The sequence below is a fragment of the Oryzias latipes genome, chromosome 8 (genome assembly GCF_002234675.1).
Source record: "Oryzias latipes chromosome 8, ASM223467v1".
NCBI classification, from domain to species: domain Eukaryota; kingdom Metazoa; phylum Chordata; class Actinopteri; order Beloniformes; family Adrianichthyidae; genus Oryzias; species Oryzias latipes.
In genome coordinates this window covers 12,228,805-12,249,443 of record NC_019866.2, presented here as the reverse complement: position 1 = coordinate 12,249,443, position 20,639 = coordinate 12,228,805, and the positions used below count along the sequence as shown (strand labels likewise).

The following is a 20,639-nucleotide window of genomic DNA, read 5'->3' as shown; positions in this document are numbered from 1 at the left end:
TCAGCCCTCTGAGGGGCCCTCATCTACATGAGCAACAGAGGGAGACGGGGAGAGAGGGTGGGATTGAGAGAGGAGCACAGGTATTTATAGAAAAATGGGGCTTCGCAATGTCTTTTCTTGCAATGAACCATTTCAGGACCAAGTGTCCCAGTTTCCTGTTCCTCTCTCAGCATTCGGGTTGGGAGCGAGGCTGCAACTGAGCAGCCTCACCCAGGATGGAGAGCCTCACGCCGAGGTGCTCCCCTCTTCCGTGGCCCTCCTGTCTTCACCTCCTTACTCTGTGGTCCCCATAATCCACAGATGTGACCTACGTTTCTTCTGCGTCATTTGCTCAGCGGGATTGGCTTTGTAGAGGCAGTGAGCCCAGGTGAGGAGCAGCTTAAGGGTGTCCGTGGACACTCCTTGGCTGCATCAACCCCCAGGCTGGGGGTGAAGATAGGCTGGCTGGAACGTGCCCTGCGGCAAGCCGGGCAAGGATGAGGCGTTTCCTGAGCAGAAAGGGCCGCTTCTCCCTGCGCCAGAGCAAGTCTGGTACCCGGAGTGCCTCCAAAGATTTCTGTAAGTCCTCTTTTCCAAATTCATCTTTATGCAATGATCCTGGACTGCAGAAAGGGAGCTAAAACTCACTACCTGGAATGTAGGACGGAGGAAACCATGTTCTGTCTGGGCAGAAATATAAAACACAGCCTCTTTTTTTTGACCCAGTTTCTTTTGATTAATAATCTGCTTTGGTTTGATGCTTCTTTTCAACTTTCTGACACCAGTGTATGTGGCTGTCTGAGCCTTTGAATTGTATGTAATTTTTTATTCAGTCGAATCCTAGAGTGAATATCTTGTTCTTTGTTCCTCTGAGATCAGTTTTTTAAGATCATTCTAGTGAAGAAAATGTGACATTTTTATTGAATTTTCTCTTTAAAGTTGGATTTATTTTAGTCTCTACATGTGACACAGATTATTTACATCAACCACTTATATGTAAGTTGTTACATTATATTAATAGTTATACATTAGTTTGTTAAAAGTAATTTTTGGTTAAATTTTCTTGGAAAAAAAAGTCAAAACAGTGGCTTTAATGTCTTGAATCCTCATTATTTAGTTTCTGATGTTTTTCCTTGTGAATGTAGCGCGGATATGAAGTCAAGTGAAGCTTCTGGGACACTTTGTGCTGCAGCAGAATGAGGCCAGTGACCATGGGAAGGCCAGCAGTTCACTGTTTGGGCTGGATACCAACAACATCCTCTAGCTGAGAGTTGTCCCACTTAAAAAGAATTCCAAAACTGTTTCTTTTCATGCTGTCGAACAGAACAGTGGACCTGCTGCTATAGTTTGGACGCTCGCTGGGTGGAGTATAATATCATCTCTGTCTTTCAGATCTCGGCCTACCTGCGACCAACCAGAACTGGCCGGAAGCATTTGGCTTCCGACTGGGAGGGACTGGACCTAGCTACATCCTGTCTGTGGTGGAAGGAAGTAGCGCCTACCTTGCTGGCTTGCAGCCTGGTGATCAGGTGGTGGACATTGAGGGCCAGGATGTGACCAATCTTAGCACACCAGCACTGATTGCTCTGGCGCAGACCCTTAAGACGGTTCCCCCCAGCATTGGTGTGGTGTCACGGATTAATCAGGTCGGATAACTCGCTATAGTTCTCGTGAAGAGGTATACGTGTTATAAAACAGGTGACTTGTTCCCCCCTTCTTTAGATTGACATCACCCCAGGCCCAGATGGTCGTTTTGGCTTTACCATTGTAGGTGACAGCCCTCTGATGGTTGAGGAAAGCATGCCAGGAGGTCCGGCCCAGCGCAGTGGCCTCAAAGTGGGCGACTATGTGTTGGAAGTTAACGGGATCCCTGTGAAACATCATGAAACAGCGGCAGGCATGATCAAAGCAGCACAGGGTCGACCTCTGCGCCTGGGCGTGCTCAGTATGGCGCGCAGACCCAAGCGTCTGAGCAGCAGCATGAGGGTGCTGTCGCAGAGTGGGGACAGCGTCAGGGAGAGCCGGGCCCATAAGGCCATGGAGTTCAATAAAAAAGTAGGTGTGAAAATACTCACTTGTAGCTTTTTTTTTTTTAAAAACAGTAATTTTTTAATGTAGCCTATTTGGTTGCTGACCAGGTGGAGGACGTGCTGGCAGAAGAGCCTGATGTGAAGGAGCAGCTGTTTGAAGTGCTGAAGCAGTACGCTTCTGAGAGGGATGTGGACAGTCTGGCTGAGGCCTTGCCTGACATTTTGATCACAGAGAACCATCAGCAGCTGATTGACAGTGTCAGGTAACCAATCATGTTCTCACATGTGCTCCCATATTTTGTTCATTGCCCAGGTGGCATCTTATGACAGTTTTATGCTGGAATTTACTGAGCTCCTCAGACCGGGCAAATGTTTCATTAATGTTTGTAAAAACAGTCTGCATGCCTGAGTGCTTGATTTTATACACCCGTGGACAGGCCAAGTGATTAGGATACTTGATTCTGATCATTTGGACGTGTGGTGATGTAGTGTATTTTCTGCAAAGCAACAGCATTTCATTGGAAATTCACTTCTGGTCGTTTGTGTGGAGCAACCCCCACTCCTCTTCCCCACCCCATTGCTGAGAGCAGGGAGCTTGTGGCCCCGAGGCATATTTTCTGTCACAAATAAGATCTTTTTCAAATGGCATTTTTTCATCTGCTACTAATTCACAAGGATTTGAAAAAAGAAATACTCAGAAATGTAATTTGAGGTTAATGTTCTACATATACAGTTCATGTGTCAAACTCAAGGCCCGCGGGCCAAATGTGGCCCCCCATGTCATTTGATGTGGCCCGCTAGAGCATAAAAGTTTTTAATTTCCTAAGATAAAAAATAAAAATTGGTGTGTATTTATTCATATCTAGGGGGATTTGGACTTGAAATATGGGATTGGGCAACTATACATTAGGACTTAAACACTGTCCATATAACCTAACCTGACAGAATCAATTTAAAAGGATTTATGTTAGAGGAACAAGCAAACACACATTTTCTATGCAACTGTAATTGTCACTTTAAAAAGTTATAATAAATAAATAAATGAGTAATTTAACATTAACGAGTAGTTACGTTTATTTTTCAGTACATTTAGTTACATGTATAAGTTATATCTGACCCTTTGAGGACAGCTACTATGCTGATGTGGCCCTCAGTGAAAATGAGTTTGACACCCCTGATATACAGTATGTTCTTCATCATCAGAAAAAAGCCATAATAACATTTTAAAAACACCAAAAACACATTTTTTTATCGAAGTGGGTCTTTAAGACTAATAAAAACAAAACAAACAGAAGCCTAAATACTTTTCCAAGTAACCACAAGGTGAAATCTTCTTCACAACATAAATGAACATACTTTCAGTCTTAATCTCCACGACATAGTACCTTTTTATAAACCAGAAACAAATGAGTGCTTGGCTTTTTGATTGACATGTGACAGTTGAATATTAGGGTTAAGAATGACTTTTCAGAATATGGTCCAACAAATCTAAGGCCCATCTTTTTTTTATGTCTAAAAATCTGGGATTTTGTGAGGTCTTTGGCACCATCACCATAGAAAACTATGAAACTGAGGCTAAAAACTGGCTACAGGTCAGCCTAATGCAATGAGGATCTCTCATCTTTCTTTTCCATGTTTACTCAGTTTATTAAGTTTTTAATAAAATTAGCAGATAAGAATTTCTAAACTAACCAGCAGGGCTCTATAAATCCCGGTGAACAGAGAATCAGAGGAGTTAGTCTTTGCTGTGTTTTTTTTCCAGATGGCCGCACAAGTCATTCTAAGGACCTTTTAGGATTTGTTAACTCTTAATTCTGCGCATAAAAATAGATTAATAAAACTTTTCTAATAGTAACATTCTTATTGATGAAATATCCTAACATTCCTAAGTAATTAGCAGTGTCTGAACCCCCATTTTTGAATATGGGAAACCTCAACTAAACTAATTGGGAGGATGCTCTGTTTTCTTGCGTTATGCTCTTGGAATGACATTTAATGGCATTTACATTCTAAAATGGACAGAGAAAACACCTTGTTTGCTTGATTACATCAATAATTTAGAAGTTCCTACATTATTCTGCATGTTGGACTGTTATTGATGACTCAGTGTAGTAGGTCTTGTGTGATCTCAAAAAGATGCTGTTCAGCTGCCACTTATCCTTGTGTCCTCTATCAGTGTCTGAGGACACAAATTCACCACCTTATATTGAATTACTTCCACCTCAGCATTGATCAGGAAACTGAAACACACTGCCGCTGCTCATTTTTGCAAGATTTCTTTGTTTGAGGTCCCTTCTCTCCATCTTCTCTGTTCTCACTTTGACTTTCTCTCAGATGATCTATTTTTTTCCTTTCGTCCCTCCCTGCCGATTGTGATTCTCTCTTTGATACCAACACCAGTCCTTTCATTTTTTTGCGGAACTCATCAGTGGATGCTCTTCATTCCTTCCTCTGCACACAGCTCGTACAGCTGCTATTGCCAGTTTGCTGCTGGTGGTCCAGATATGCACACATGCGAACATAGACAATTGTGCGGGAACCTCCTTACTATTCAAAAGGCTCCATTTCTTCAACATTTGCTTTGAATTCCTGTGCTGGGAGAAAAAAACATGAATTGCTGTCTCAGGTGAGTACTTGAGACAATTTTTTTTCAGATATTTTTGCATCTGAAGCTAGTGATCAGCGATTAAATTAGCTGCACAATCTTTCATTCTTTCTATTGTTTCTTTTTGTAAACTTTGTTATTTAGTCCAAGAAGCACATTTAAATAGTCAACTTGGTTTGGTCAGTTATCTGTTTTTCTTGTCATTGGCTAAACCACAGAGCTTTTTAGCTTCCTATTAAAGTGCAGTTTCTTGCAGCTTTGTCCTCTTCATCAAGCTGCATGTGAAAATGCATTGCAATGTGTTTTGTGCACAGGAATCCCATAAATTATGCATTTATGGTTTTTGTCCACTGTTTAGCATTTTGAAAGTCAAGGGGGGAGCTCTAATTTTTCATAATAAACTATGTTGCTGTAATTATATTCAAAATCTTTGGGGATTTCTTTTCTATTTTATTTCAAAACATTCTCTGTGTTTTTCATGTTTGTAATAGAGGACAACATTTAACATTTTCAGATAAATGTTAGGGTAATGTGAAGCAGATATAGAGAGGTGTGCTTCCAGGTTCCCCGGCAGCCATGCCTGAGGGTGTTGAGTCAGTCTAAGTGCTTTTTTCCTCCTTCTTCCACAATTACATGTCTCCAGAATTAGAGGGTGGTGCAATGTGAGAGATTCTTTATTTAATAAATGCGCTTCAAGGTATTTTTCTTTTGTGAAACTCCAGTTTGGTTAGTACTTAAATATTTAATGAAAAGTGTCGACCAAATATCTATGGCAGTGTTTGCATATACAGTACTACTAAATTTGAAATATTTCAATATATGCTTTTAAAATTACTTGGTTTTTAATGAAGTTTGTGTGTAGATGTGTGTAGTTTCATGTATTTTATTTACAGCCGTGGATTTTTTAACAAAATGAAGTAGATCTAGTATTCAGTACATACATATCCATTAACCTCAGATGTATTTTAAGTTTTGTACAAATTTATCAAGTGGGAGCAGGTTAAACTAAGCAAAGAGTCAACTACATATTTGAGATCTTATACTTAACTTGTTGCTGTGAATTTTTAGGTTAAATCTTTGGGTCAAAATGGCTTGTATTCTCAGATCTAAACAGGGGTGAACACACACATTGGCCTTTATAGCTCTTAAAGGTCAGGCTAGAAACGTTAGACTTAAAGTTTAGCTTCAATCCTTTTTCGATCTATTTTCAAAGCGTTCCCAGTGGTCTTTTAAATTCAAATATACCGTTTTTAGCTCAAATAAAAACACCCTCTAGGACATATCTTCTGCAAAGAAACAGGAGTTCATTAGGAATTCACCTCTAAATTGTTAGCGGGACCATTGGCGGGAGATATCTCCTCCCCTTCCCCTCCCTATTGCTGAAAGCTTGGAGTAGGGAGCTTGTGAGCTGCCCAGCGTATTTTCTACATCACAAATGAGCTCTTTTTTCAACAGCATGGTTTGCCTGTGCCTGTTTCTCAATGACTTGAATAAAGAAATACTCAAGACTGCAATTTTCCGTTTAATTTCCGATTTATATATATAACCTCAATCATCTGAAAAATACAAAACGTTTTCATCAACGTCTGTCTTTGTGACCTTAATATAGGTTGTTGGGAGAAGGTAGAGGATAACTGAATCCAAACTGGTAGCAGTAAAGCGATTTATTAAGATTGGCTGAAGAGAGGAGACATGGCTGGCAGAGGGACTTGCAGGTGGTTTGGCTGGCGGGCGGGCGGGCGGGATGGCGGGCGGGCTGAACAATAATCTGGCGCTGGCTGGAGGTCCTCCTCAGGAATAAGTAGAGTCTGTGATGGCCAGCAGGTGTGGAGGTGCTGATTGTGGAAATGAGCATCGGGTGTTGTGCCCCAGGAGGAGGCATGCTCAACAGAAACACAACACAGGTAATACTTAGCCCTGTTCTTCACTTTGGACCCAGAAGCCAGTCAACCTTTAGGTTACGACTTGTCAAATTGAGGAAGTACTCAAAGCAAGCCCTAAAAGGTGAAGTACATACACTACAGGTCTAAATTTAAGTAGTGTAAAAATTCCATAATTCCATAAAAACTTCCCTCTTTATCTAGAAGACAATTGGAACACCACTATTAAATCAAATGTGAATGGAAAAGGCCAAAGAAAAGAAAGTGTGTCGAAAAGGCAAACAATGACCCACCTCATGACTGATCATGGGTGTGGTCTTACTGGTTAATGTTGGAGAATCATCCGTGTCTTTTCCCTGATGATGGATCTCTGTTTTTTATCCTATCCCCATGTCTCCTCCCCCTTTTTGTGCACTGCTGTCAGTCCGTCAGTGCCTCTTTGTCAGTCACTGTCTGTCTGTGACATTCTTTATAAACAGACGAAAACTCTCTGCCCACGGCAGCAGTCTCTCATAGAGGTCATCCGTCAAAGATGTGAGGTGTGCTCAGCAGCTAGTGAAGCTTACCCTTACTTTTTAAGACCTGGGACAGCCATGCCAAGCCGTTCAGTCTGCCTCCATCCTCCCCCTGCTGATTTGCCTCCCCCTCCCACAGGATGCTTTCTATTTTTAAGCAGCCTATTTCTTTGAAAAAATTCTCTCTTAAGTTTCCGACTTGTGTCAATTCTTAAATGTGGAACTCACAAGTCAGTTTGTACCTGAAAGATCTTCAGAAATGTGTGGATCCAGAGGTTGTCTGAGGTTCTAGTTCCTCCATTTGCAGGGAAGAAGATAAAAATAGTAATATCCGACCCATACATTTGGCACAAATATTTATATATAATGTTTGTCTTTATGAGATGTTAATGCATTTCAGCAAAATGACATTTATGAATAAATGATGAAGAGTTGTCTGTACTACTTCCTGTTCGCACCGTCACTGTACAGCCCTGCCTTTGAAACTCCGCTGGGGCCCTCCTTTCCACGTCTTTCTCCCTTCACGTTGCTCTTTCTTCCTCACACTCTTCTTCCTCCTCTGAGGAACCAGTACATTTGTCACTCACTACCTCCTGCCGCTGACTGACACCTAGCTGATGAGGACTCACTTGACTGTTGCTGGCTTTATGCCCGCAGAAGATGCCCCAAACATGCAGTTGGAGGTCAGCTGATGGTGCTGCTTCAGGGACCTTAACTCCATCCACTCTCAAAGTTTGCTCTCTCCCTCCAACTCATTTATTTCTTTCCTTCATTTGGCTGCTTTCCGAGCATGCAGCAAGTGCATTTGAGATCCAGGACACCTTCTTTTCTCTCCTCTTCTTTTTTCTTCTTCTCCTGTTGGAGAAACTAGATGGAATTTCATCTCAGTAGAAGGGAAAAATTTGCGTTGCTGAACTGAGCCATGGGAGGAGATAGGAGCCTTTCCAGACACTTTCGGTACGACACTTTCTCTTCGATCTGAGCCGCGTTGACTGTGTTTTGTGTTGTTTGTTCCAAGTTACATTTGAAGTTTTACTGTTCAGCTTCCTGTTTTTGATGACAAATTTATGTATATGCTCCCAGATAAAAACATAAAACTCTAAAGATTGCAGGAAAAAAGGTCTTTCTCAATCTAGCCTGTGTTTAAACCTATTTAGATGTTTTTTGTTTATTTCCACTTCAAATTCATGTGCTTAGATTAGACGTGATGGATTTTGTGGATTTTGCAGTGAATTTCCCAGATAACTGCTGTTGTCATTCATCCCTCTGTGCATTGCGGCCTCCTTCAGACCCAATTATAGTCTCCTCTCGTCCTCCTTACAATTGAGGGCATCCCGAGGCCTACATCCAACTTCTGTGCCTCAAAGTTTTCTCTAACTTCTCAGGTTAACAAGTGAGAACAGTGGGAGGACGGTGACACAGCAAAGATGAGAGCCAATGAAGTAGACAATGCTGGTGGAAGGAAAGTGTTTGAGGTCCTCAGTAAACGACCTACTTCTCTTTTCTGCTTGTTCGTCCAAGCAGCCATTTGTAGTTGTGCTATGAAACTGTGTGGCCTACTTATGCTGAAAGCAAACATCACCAGTCTGGTCCTAAAAACAGCTTCTTTCTCTTTTTTCCTCTTCCATGATTCTGTCAGATTTTTTGTTTGCCTTCTCTTTTTTCACTCTTGCTATTTGAAGGCTTTGTTAAAAAAAAAGTCAAACTAAACTTTTTCCTGAAGATAGGAGTACAGAGCTGCATGAGACCCCTGAGGCTAACACCGCTGCACTTGATCACTGTCCCATGCGTGCAGCACCACTCCCTCCTTTGTTTTTCTGTTGTTTTTTTACAATTTGCTTAGATGTGTCGCACAAGATACAGCAGTTGGTTCTTGCATTTTCGACAATCTGATGCCTGGTGTTATATAATAACAAATAAAAATATGTACATCTAAAAAAAGGCAATTTCTGGCTAAAATCGAGACTTTTAAAGTTGTTTCTGGCATTTAGCCCTAAATACCTATTACATTACAGTTGTGTTTACATTGACATGATCTAATTAAATTAGCGAAATAGAAAATATCTTGTGTTCTCACACCGAAAGGAAGAAAATTCTTATCAGATTAAGGATAACCAAATAATCAGTTAAAAACATTTTAATTATTCATATGGTTACCTTGAAAATGTTTCACTTTACAAGTTATAAGAATCTGTCTTTAAAAAGATCGGAGACAATTAACATGATTCTTCATTTGCAATGTGGAACATTGTTGAAATATTCAAAGGTGCTAGAAAATAAGTTTAAAAGAAAAAGACCAAAAATCAGATGCAGAATTTTGGATAGTCAGATTGCTAATATATGAAACAAACATATAGTTGGTTTAAAATGACTAAAGAATAAGCAGTTTGGTCCATTTTCTATTAAGAAATGCAGAATTTCCAGAATTTTACCAGAAAAAGGACTGACCCTTGTCAATATCTGTATTGTCAGAAATTTTTTTGAAATTGTCATGTTTCTTTAAAAATGAGTAAATAGTCAAAATTATTTTTCAACTGGAAACTAAATAAAATATTTGTTATTTCTCTTTATCCTTTAATGAGGAGTTTAGCTCAGATGTTGTATTTCCATTATGTTTGCTCTGCATTTCAATGAAGCAGAGAAACGAAGAATCTTCCCGCTGCCTGAAAGTTGCCCCACATGTACCCATACAGTCACTGTGACGTCCTTAAAAAGCAAATATCTCCTTTTTTTTTTTACATTTTCCTTTGAACATGGAAATATGCTGTGACTTATTTGGTTTTCATAAAAAAAACAAAAACAAAACAGAGCTCTCTTTTCTTCTCTGCACAAGTACCCAGGAGCTTTGTGTGGAAGACAGAGAGACAGATTGACTGAAGATCAAGGCAGCTTCTTATTTTACAGACGGCATCAGGAGGAACATTGTAAAAGATAAAAAAGACTTTAAAAGTATGCGTCCCATGCATTTAAAAAAAAAAAAAGCACAACCACTTATAAAACTGTTTGCACTACATTTTTCTCCACTTTAGGACATTTTTGATGTTTTATTAAATCTTTGTCTTTATCTTGCAGACTGGACAAACATTAGCCATCTCTGGGCAATCAGACTCTCTAAGATGTTACATTTCATGCTTCGTCACCGTTTTTTCTGTTATTGTGTGCTGGTTTTGAAATCTTATGGAGATTTCCTTTCCCACAAGGAAATATTTTTCACATCCAAGCTCACAGAGGCTCGGTATCTGCAGGACCAGACTTTTTTTTATTGATTTGTTGCAGTATTGAACAATAAATCCAAACAAATCCTTCTTTACTGTTTCCCTTCTCTACATCCGTTGGAAAGGGAAGGTGTAAGGTGATGACAGACACACGATCCAATTAAACTCCCCAGTGAAATGAAATGGTAATTCTTTATGATTTAGTTAGGAAGAGGGAAACATCTCTGCACTTGCTCCCTGAGGGGACTCCACCACTGAGCTACTTTTTGTTTTTTAGCCGTGAGGCACTTACACTCACAGCTGCTGTTGTGATCACAGCAAAGCTGTTCTTTGTTCTCTACATGCATGTAAAGCCTTACTCCATCTTTGCCTCATTCCTCCCACAGGTACAACAATGCACAACCCAAGCTCCTCTTTTAGTTTATCCACTTCAGATGAAACATCTGTTGAGATATATGAAACAGTATTAGGGTTCTGGCTAGGCCTTCATCTTCATCTTCATCATCCTGTGGAGTTTGAAATTGATTCCTGGATATTCACCAGGATCTTCATCCCTAAGAAGCACCGGGAGCGTTTTGATGAGGTGGTCTCTCAGAGTCTGATGAGCCGGCTGAAGGGTCGGAGCTTCAGCGACCCCAGCCGGAGCCACCTGCGCCGCAGCCGAAGTGAGGATCACCCAGAACGCCTCCTTGTCTCCACCCGTGCCAGCTCAGTGCCACGCACCCATGCAGAGGAGGGTGTGGCTCCCCCCACCAGAGGCATGCGCAAAACCACTTCCCTCATTGCAGGCCACGCCGGCGGCGCCACCCCCAACTGCAGGTCTGCTTCACCAGTTTATGTCATGATTATGCTTCTTGTCCTGATCATTTTGAGATCCTTCAGATCAGAAACTAATTTCCAAATATTTTGATGCAGACACATTTTTTTGTAAACACAGCATCTAGGTTGCTGCTGTTCTCATTCAGTTATATTTTTAATGAAAAAACTGCCTTTGTAGTAAGCCAGAGACATAAATATACTGTAGTTTGGTCATTTTCTTTCCATCTTAAACCCATATTTTAACAACCACCCTGAACTCAATGCCATTCATAAAAATCCCCATTTATGCATAAATTGCATGCATCATTTTTCACCACACCTTGTATCTGCCTCCACAGGACAGTCAGAGTCTGCAAGGGCAACATGAGCTTTGGTTTCACCCTGAGAGGTCACGCTCCAGTGTGGATCGACTCAGTGATCCCTGGTAAGACGTGAAAATACTCTTTCCTTAAGCTGCATCACCCCTGAACCGTTAATTACATCTTTAAAATATTTTTTTTCTGTTTTTTGCTTACAATGTGAAAAAAATGTTTAGGTAAGAATGTCATTATTGCTGGTTTTCTGCCTTGCAGGAAGTCCTGCAGACAAAGCAGGTTTGAAACCAGGAGACCGAATCCTGTTTTTGAACGGACTGGACATGAGGTCACACTAAGCAAATATTTTACAACTTTTTAAAAAACACATTATGGTTTTAAAGCTTTACTTGAAAATAAATTGAAGCTAGGTAAATTGGATCAAGACTGCTTCATTAACATAGAAGTAATTTTACCATGCAGCTAAATTACGTTTTGTTTTCTATTCTGCCCCACAGTTGCTGAAGAAAGCAGATAATGTTACTATAAATAACTTGTGGTAAATGCATGGGATGATAAGGCAGTAACTCAGAGAACATAAAGGTCCTTGTATTTATCTCTTCTCCAGAGCTCATCTTGTTCTGGTTGCTGGTTTAAGCGAAATGAACGAATGAAACATTGAATTGCTTCATCTTAAAAATATGTTGATTGATAAATAGTTTTGTTTTTTATTTAAAATATTTAATAAAACACAGCTTTAATCGATGCATGTGTCTGCCTACAGGACATCTTCACATGAGAAGGTGGTGTCCATGCTGCAGGGGAGTGGTGCCATGCCCACTCTGGTGGTGGAAGAAGGTCCATCTACTTTTTCAATGGCTGAACAGGATCTTGCAGGGGGCGGGGCTCCCTCTGAGCGGGCTCGCTCTCCCATGCTGAGTTCCCTTCAGTGGATCGCGGAGATTCTCCCTCCCAGTATCAGGGTTCAGGGTCGCACCTTTGGACAACAGCTGGAGCACCTGCTGACCATCCAGGAGCGGTACACCATCTGCAAAGCTTTGGAAAACTTCTTCCAGCACAGGTGAGCAGTGGAGCAGTTTTTCTGATCAGATGTGTTGATTTGTATTGTTCTGCCACCACTCAAAATTGATTTGATGGCCACAGGAATGTTGACACTCTGATTGTGGACGTCTTCCCGGTGCTGGATACACCAGCCAAACAGGTGATCTGGCAGTTTGTTTACCAGCTGCTTACATATGAAGAGCAGGAACACTGTCAGAACAAGATTTCACGTTTCGTCGGCTTCAAACCTCCAGGTTTGTGTGTGTTATTCTCCTCTTTAGCACACTAGTGTATTTTGTGTTGGTTGTTTGGAAGGTCATGGAGATTTTGACAAAAAAATCTGCCTGTTCCAGCTCCTCCACCACCTCCTCCCCCTCCTCCTCCAGAGCCCGAGTCTGCACCGGAGCCCCATCGGCGCAGTAGCTCTATGAGGGTTACGGGGACCACGCACAGGAGTAGTGTCAGAGGCCGCAGCTCTGATGATCTGGTCATTGGCACACACTTGGGAATGGGTACTGACTCTCTGTCTAATCTGCCTTTCAGCATCAAAAGATCCTCTAGTGTCTACGTTTTATAAAAAATGTTCTAGTTTGAGTTTTGCCAGAACATTTTTAGGATCATGTGGGTTGTGTCGATGCTTTGCTAGGGCACCACACAGAGCCAACACAGGAGACGATGACAAGACTGGCTCCAGGAGAGAGACAGTCAGGAGATGGTACCTCCCTACCTGAGACCCCCAACAACCTCACCAATGTACAAACAGAGACCTGTTTTCTTCCTAAATTGACTCTCAATCCCAGTTAACAGCAAAAGTTCTCATATATCTTTCCTTTTTGCATTTTTCCTATAAAGCTGTCAGCTGTCTATGCTGAACTAGAAAACATGTATTCCAGCAAGAGGTCCAAGTCCCTGAAGAGCCGCCCTCCCCCTGCCCCAGAGAGTGTGTTGGACATAGATGCCCCCTCACGGGCAGAGTCTCCCACCTTACAGGCTAACACAGGTCCCTGAAACGTGCTAAAGTTTGTCCAGTATTCTATGCAGTTTGAGAAACAGATATGTGGTCTGCGTTTCAGGCAGTCGGAAAAACACGCAACCCCATTCATCCTGGCCGGACCCCCTTCCAAGTCCACCTACAGCCCCATTCTACCCATCAGGCTTGACAAGCCAAACCAGTGGAGAGTCCAACCCATACATGAGCCTAGACAGTCCTCCCCCCTCCCCTCCGGAGCCAGACTTCCCATCCAGTCCACCGGTCCATCGCAACAACAAACGCCGCTACACCTTCTCTAAACCTCCTCGCTCAGAGGACACGGATCGTTTTCTGGATGCTCTGAGTGAGCAGCTGGGACAGCGGGTGGCCATCGTTGACGATTTCCTAACCCCTGAAAATGATTATGAAGAGGTAAAGTCAGCATGTATGTAAAGATTTGCAGTAGAATTAAGAAGTTGAACTTAAGTCCAAACCATTAGTTATGTTTTGCAAAAGGAAACTTTAAAACAAGCATGATTAATCTATTGGTGTAACAAATGGCTTTTGCAAATGAAGTACTGTTTGATTTTTTCTTTGCTTGACCCATAATCCAAAATTCTCAAAATTCCAATTTACTCAGCAAAGTAAATTGAGTCTTATTTTTTTTTGTCTTACAATCCCTCAAATTTACCCCCCCCCCCCAAAAAAGTTTGCCAACAGTCTGTTAGATTCCCAAATTTGCTAAAGACAATGAAAAGAAATTACATCTTCTGTCTTTTTATCCTGTTAGTTCAGGTTTTTAACAATGAAATGACTTATTATGATGCCCTTTTTTATTTCAATTCAGTACTTTTTTTTTCTTTAAGTTCCAGTCTCACATGAAAGGTCTAATAAATTGTGCTTGTTGTTACTGTCAGGATGTTGTGCAGATGGGTTACCCAGATGAGAATGATGATGATAATGAGGAGGAGCTTGGGGTGGATGAGGAAGAAAATGGAGGATTTGTGGCTCCGGAGCTAAGCAGCCCAAGTGATGTTCAAAGCAGTATTGGGGAAGAGAATGCCTCCTCCTTGACATATTCCTCTTCCTCTGATCACATCCCTCCTCCACCCATGAGTCCTCCCCCACCTCCACCTGTCCAGTTCAACGACCCTCCCCCCGCCCCTCCAGCACCTGCTCAGAGTCAGCCTCAGAACCAACAACAACCTGTCAGCTACACACCTGAGCACTCACCCAGAGCATATGTGCCCATCCGCCGAAAATCTGGCCCTCCTCCACCGCCGCCTCCTCGCAGTAACCTACCACCTAAACGCCACTCCTTGCATAAGGTCCTCCCAACAAGAGAAGATATTCAAGTCCATGCCACCATACAAGAACTGAAAGCCTACCAGGAACAACAAAACTACCAGGAAGAGCAGCAAGTCTACACGGAGAGACAAGCATTTGAGGAGCAGCAAGCCTATAAGGAGAGACAAGCATTTGAGGAGCAGCAAGCCTACAAGGAGAGACAAGCATTTGAGGAGCAGCAAGCCTACAAGGAGAGACAAGCATTTGAGGAGCAGCAAGCCTATGAGGAACAAGAACTTTTCCAGGAGCAGCAAGCGTACCAGGAACAACAGGTTTACCAGGAGAAGATTTACAAGGAGCGACAGGCTTATGAGGAGCAGGTGTATCAAGAGCAGCAAGTCTACCAGCAGAGACAAGCATATGAGCAGCACCAGGCCTACCAGGAGCAGAAAGCATACGAGGAGCTTCAGGCCTACAAGGAGCAAAAAGCATTTGAGGAACTACAAGGCTACCAGGAACGGAAAGCTTATGAGGAGCAGCGAGCGTACCAGGAGCAACAGATGCAGCAGATCTACCAAGGCCACCAGTCCATTCCTGTCCAGCTGACTCAGCATAAATCCAGTTCCCCTCTACCACTCCAACAGTTACACCAGTCTTTACCCCCAATCCCTTCTCAGGAGTCCATGCACTCAAATGCCAACCACCCTCTGTATAAGATGGGCCAAGGACAGCAGCAGAGTCATCACCACAGGCGGCTTTCTCGCTCAGCTCCTCCTCCACATCAGCCATCACCCCAACAAGCAATGCACCCCAGCCAAGGTCAGTACGCTGAGGGCATCTACCAGAGTCATCAAAGTGTGAGACCACAGCCCCATCATTCTTCGACAGAGATGATTCATCAGATGCACCAAGCCCCGCCACACCACGCCTCTTCGGAAATGCTGCAGCAGATGCAGAGCCACGGCCATTACTCGTCATCTGAGATGCTCCAGCAGATGCACAAATCCAAAGCCCATCATTCCTCTACTGAGCTTCTGCACCAGTCTCACCAAAGACACGAAACGCCGCCGCACCACACCTCTGCTGAGCTGCTTCATCAAGCTCACCAGATGCATCGAGGTCAAACCCATCATTCATCCACTGAGCTGCTCAACCAAATGCAGCAGCCTAAGCCCCACCACTCCTCTGCAGAGCTTCTTCACCAAACTCACCAAATTCAGCAGTCGAAGGCCCATCACTCATCCACAGAGCTGCTGCATCAAATGCATCAAGAGCCCGCTTCCCTTCCAGTTCAACTGAACCGGGACAGCCAGTCGCATCAGAGCCGCAGGAGTATAAAAGGACATCATCAAACAGAGGTTTCTCTGCAGGCCAGACACCAAGAGCAGCAGATTCACCAAATCCATCACCCCCAGCCGACCAAGCCCTCTCCCCAGAGACCCCACTCCATCCAGCAAACCCACCACCATTCCAACACACCCCAGATCCACCAAATTCACCACATCACCCCCCAACCGCCTCCTCAGGACTACCCACACCAGATCCACGTCATCCATCCTCCCCAGCAGCCCCACAGGCCCCAGCCCCTTCTCTCCACCTTTCAGCCCCTCCAGCCACACCAGCCCACTGTTTCCACCTTCCAGCCCCTGCCCCAACACCCACAAGCCCAGCACCACGGCCAGCCCTCCACCCAAACAACTCGTCCACATTCACAGCCCTCGCATCACCTGCTTCAATCCCACCATCTTCCCCAAACCCACCACAAGCAACCCCACCACCAGAGTCAGCTCCAGTCTCTGCCATACTCTCTGTCCGATCCTACAGAGCACCTGGAGCCGCCTCCACCTCCACCCCTCCCACCCCCCTGCTCCCCTCCCCCACTGCCGAGGCCAGCTTTGTCCAGGATGGACTCCAACCACATGAGCGTGAAGCGGCTGCGCTGGGAACAGGTGGAAAACTCAGAAGGGACTATATGGGGACAGGTGAGTTAGATCTCAGAAATCTCAGATCCAAACTATAAATCCTAAATTATTTGTTTTTATCATTTGAAAACTTTTTTTTTCAGTTGGGTGCAAACTCTGACTATGAAAAACTGCATGACATGGTTAAGTATTTGGATCTGGAGCTTCACTTTGGGACATCAAAGAGCACCAGTAATTAAAAAAATACTTGCAAACATATCCTTTTTGCAATTAGATCACACTTTATTCTTTTAGATCAATTTTTTTCAGTTGTTTTCCTATTGAGTTTCTATCCAGCTTTAATCATACAACTTCAAACACACAGCTCTGTTACATTTTACACTGATTAATTGTAGTGCCTGCTCCAGAGCCATCTCCACAGCTAGAAACCTTCAAGAAGAAGGATGTGATAGAAATTTTGTCTCATAAAAAAGCTTACAATGCGTGTAAGTATGGGTTTTTCTACGCCATAAAGATAACAACTCCTTTTAATTTAGAAAAAACAGAGGACCAGTTCTCTTTCAACGTTATTCTTCCTCTATCAACTTAAAGCCATCTTGATTGCCCACCTGAAGCTGTCTCCTGGGGAGCTGCGCCACATCCTGATGAACATGACCACGGATAGACTTGAACCTGATCACATCAAGCAGCTGCTGCTGTACGCTCCTGATGAAGAGGAGGTGAAAAAATATGAAGACCACAAGCAGGAGCCCAGCAAACTCAGCGAGGTGGACCAGTTTGTGTTGCAGGTACAGTTCTGGTACTGAAAAGGCCTAAGGTTTTTTCGTTTGCTGTTTTCGATTTGTGGAGTTGAAATCTCTTGTTTGCCTGTGTGATCACCTGCGCTCATCAGATGCTGTTGGTACCGGAATACAAGACTCGCCTTCAATGCCTCCTTTTCAAATGTTCTCTTCAAGAGAAGACAGAGGAGCTAAGGGGAGCGTACGACTGCATTTACAAAGCTTCTGTGGAGCTAAAGACCAGCAAGAAATTGGCTAAGATATTAGAGGTATCGTGAAGCATTAGCACAGGTTTATTTAGTATCAGTATGGCACAAATGCAATATTTCCTCTAGCAGGCTCTAAGACTGGAAAAAGGTTCAATCAAATGTTGTTTTTGATTCCTTATAGTTTGTGTTGGCAATGGGGAACTATCTCAATAACAGTCTGCCCAAAACCAACAAGACAACAGGCTTTAAGATCAACTTCCTAACAGAGGTACTCCCCATCAAGCACACATAGATACTGAGCGGGCATGAGCTTTCCAGCATTGATTGACTACACTTTTTCTTGGACAGCTGAGCACAACAAAAACAGTTGATGGCAAGTCGACATTTCTGCACATTCTGGTCAAGTCCTTGTGTCAGCACTTTCCAGATGTGTTGGATTTTGCTAAAGATCTTACAATGATTCCTCTTGCTGCAAAAGGTTGGACTTTACTGTTTGACCTGTGACTTTTGCAACTGTTTTATGTCAGGAGGATTTACACATAGTTTTAATGCATTTCCGGTTTTTGTTTAGTGAATCAGAGGATCGTCACATCGGACATAAATGACATCCACACAACCATCCAGGACATTCGATCAGCCTGTCAGAGGATGCCGGCAACTGCAGAGGATCGCTTTTCTCTCGTCATGAGTGTATCCTTTAGAATTTCTAAAGAAGTATGACATGCAAAAAACATAAAGCCTTTTTTCATTCCTTGACTTTAATGTATACAGAATTTTCTGGAAAACAGTCATCCGGCTGTCCAGTCCCTGGAGTCTCTCCAGCAGAGAGCTGTAGAGGAATTCAGCAAAACCGCTTCTTTCTTTGGGGAGGATAGCAAATCGACCAATACTGAGGCCTTTTTTGGTATCTTTGCTGAGTTTATGAGCAAGTTTGAGGTCAGTAGTTTAAATTGAAATAAAAAAGTACTTTTTTTTATCCCACCTGTAAATTATCACCAGTATATGTGTCAACAAACAGCTGTAGCATCTTCAAATTTAAAAACGGTGCATCTTAAATCATAATATATGCTTTTTCTTTTAGAGCATTTATTATAAGTAACTAGTATTTGTTTTTACCAAAGATGCAGAAAGACGTTTCCTCTAAAGCACGTGTCAAACTCAAGGCCCGGGGGCCAAATGTGGCCCTCCATGTCATTTTATGTGGCCCTTGAGAGCATAAAAGATTTTGATTTCTTAAAATAAAAAATAAAAAATGGTGTGTATTTATTCATATCTAGGGGAAATCCGACTTAAAATATTGGATTGGGCAACTATACATTAGGACTTAAACACTGTCCATATAACCTAACCTGACAGAATCAAATTTAAAAGGATTTATGTTAGAGGAACAAGCAAACATGTGTTTTTTTTTATGCAACTACAATTGTGACTTTAAAATGTTATAATAAATAAATAATGAGTTATTTAACATTAAGGAGTAGTTACATTTATTTTTAATTACATTTAGTTTCATGTGAATGTTACATCTGGCCCTTTGAGGACAGTCACTATGCTGATGTGGCCCTTGGTGAAAATGAGTTTGACACCCCTGCTTTAAAGCATTTTTAAGGGTCATTAGTTTTTGATTTTGTTTTATACTAAAAGTTTGCAGAACTTGAAACTCTAGAAAAAGGAACTTTTCAAGTTAAAAATTACTGAAATTTATGTCTATTGAAAAAAATCCATGATTTCTAAAATTTATCTGAAAAAGGAATCATAATGGGGTAATCAGAATTTTGGAATTCTGGAATATCTTCCTATAATTTTGACATCAAAATCACAAGTTTTAGAAAAAAAGTCAAGATTGGTCAGAATTCTGAATAAGAATCCTAGGATTTTAATTTATAGCTCTAAGATTAAGGCCTTAAGTCTGGTCACAGAATGTAAGACTAGATGTAAGAAAGATTATTTACCAAACAAGTCCAAAAATTCAGCCTTTGAAATGTTTCATTTACTTGAAAGTCAGAATTCTGAAATTTCAGCAAAAATTATCACAAAAATGTGATTTTTGTAAAAAAGGTAATCTCAAAGTTTTTATGGAAGGCAAAACTGCATAACATGATTCGTGCATGCAATGGAGTAATTTGTTTGACAAACCATTCATGGTAGCCATTTTTTTTTCTTTTTTGTAACAGAGAGTTCTCAATGATCAGCAAATGGTTGAAAATCCCAAGAGTCCCAGAAGTCCACGCCTGGCCTCACCTCTGGCTTGGTAACACACCTACGCATATGGAGATGACTGCGTACCGTACAACAGCTGATACACAAATAGAAAGACAGGTCCAGGAGTTTTGTTCAATGAGAAGAATATGGAAAAAAGATACATGCCCCCCCCCAAAAAAAAAGTATATATATAATCTGAAAAAGGAATCATAATGGGGTAATCAGATTATATTATATATATATATATATATATATATATATATATATATATATATATATATATATATATATATATATATATATATATATATATATATATATATATATATATATATAAATATTCCCTGTTACTAAATACCATGACTAAATTGATTAGGGCCATTCAGCTGATCATAAGTTTAGCAAGTTTAGTTACTCAGAAACATGTCACAGCTTTAGTTGATTCTTGAATCATATATTTAGAGCAATAAATGTGACCCTATGGGGGCTGTTTATCACTAAGACATACATTTATACATATACTTAAGATAGATATATCGAAAACATGTATTTATATGCAGCATTTGAATCAAAAGAACTCAGAAAAGCTGCTTCTTGCTTTATTTTCTTCCCCCAAGTCCTGTACTTTTGTCAGGTGCTCACCACACTGAATGTAAAATAGTTGCTTTCCTTAAGAGTTGAACATTTTTGTAAAGTAAATATCGATTCTATTAACAGGTTGTGTTACTTACAGAAAGGTGTGTATATGTTCTTTCAGCAGATCCTTTAAGTCTGTGCTTGTTCTTTTCTTCAAAACACCAAACTCTTGTATATGAAGATTTCATTGTGTGAGTTGGTGTTTAATGCTATTTTTAGTTTAAAAAAAAGAAAGA

The 20,639-nt window shown here is 41.6% G+C and overlaps 1 protein-coding gene across 3 annotated transcripts; it reads left to right on the top strand.

Annotated features, from left to right (window-relative positions):
• The first annotated feature begins 115 nt into the window (after positions 1–115).
• Positions 116–19,952, top strand: LOC101160910 (delphilin). Of its 3 annotated transcripts, XM_023957577.1 has the most exons (23): positions 116–558; positions 1,372–1,625; positions 1,702–2,034; positions 2,118–2,272; positions 10,768–11,043; positions 11,382–11,467; positions 11,616–11,685; positions 12,121–12,417; positions 12,501–12,652; positions 12,752–12,910; positions 13,045–13,151; positions 13,251–13,398; positions 13,472–13,800; positions 14,286–16,637; positions 16,721–16,808; positions 16,973–17,062; positions 17,169–17,365; positions 17,470–17,625; positions 17,747–17,833; positions 17,914–18,043; positions 18,137–18,255; positions 18,337–18,501; positions 19,740–19,952. In XM_023957577.1, exons 1-23 carry the CDS (start codon positions 477–479, stop codon positions 19,818–19,820), a joined length of 5,913 nt encoding a protein of 1,970 aa, XP_023813345.1. In that variant the 5' UTR covers positions 116–476; the 3' UTR covers positions 19,821–19,952. The 3 variants fall into 3 exon arrangements, with proteins under 3 accessions (XP_023813345.1, XP_023813347.1, XP_023813346.1); XM_023957579.1 differs by lacking the exons at positions 116–558; positions 1,372–1,625; positions 1,702–2,034; positions 2,118–2,272 and adding an exon at positions 4,410–4,635; XM_023957578.1 differs by lacking the exons at positions 116–558; positions 1,372–1,625; positions 1,702–2,034; positions 2,118–2,272 and adding an exon at positions 7,536–7,966.
• The last annotated feature ends 687 nt before the right edge of the window (positions 19,953–20,639 follow it).

Coding starts and splice junctions, on each gene's coding strand:
- LOC101160910 (XM_023957577.1), top strand. CDS start 477: ATGAGGCGTTTCCTGAGCAGAAAGGGCCGCTTCTCCCTGCGCCAGAGC. Junction 559..1,371: donor GAGTGCCTCCAAAGATTTCT/GTAAGTCCTCTT, acceptor TCTGTCTTTCAG/ATCTCGGCCTACCTGCGACC. Junction 12,418..12,500: donor GAAAACTTCTTCCAGCACAG/GTGAGCAGTGGA, acceptor TGATGGCCACAG/GAATGTTGACACTCTGATTG.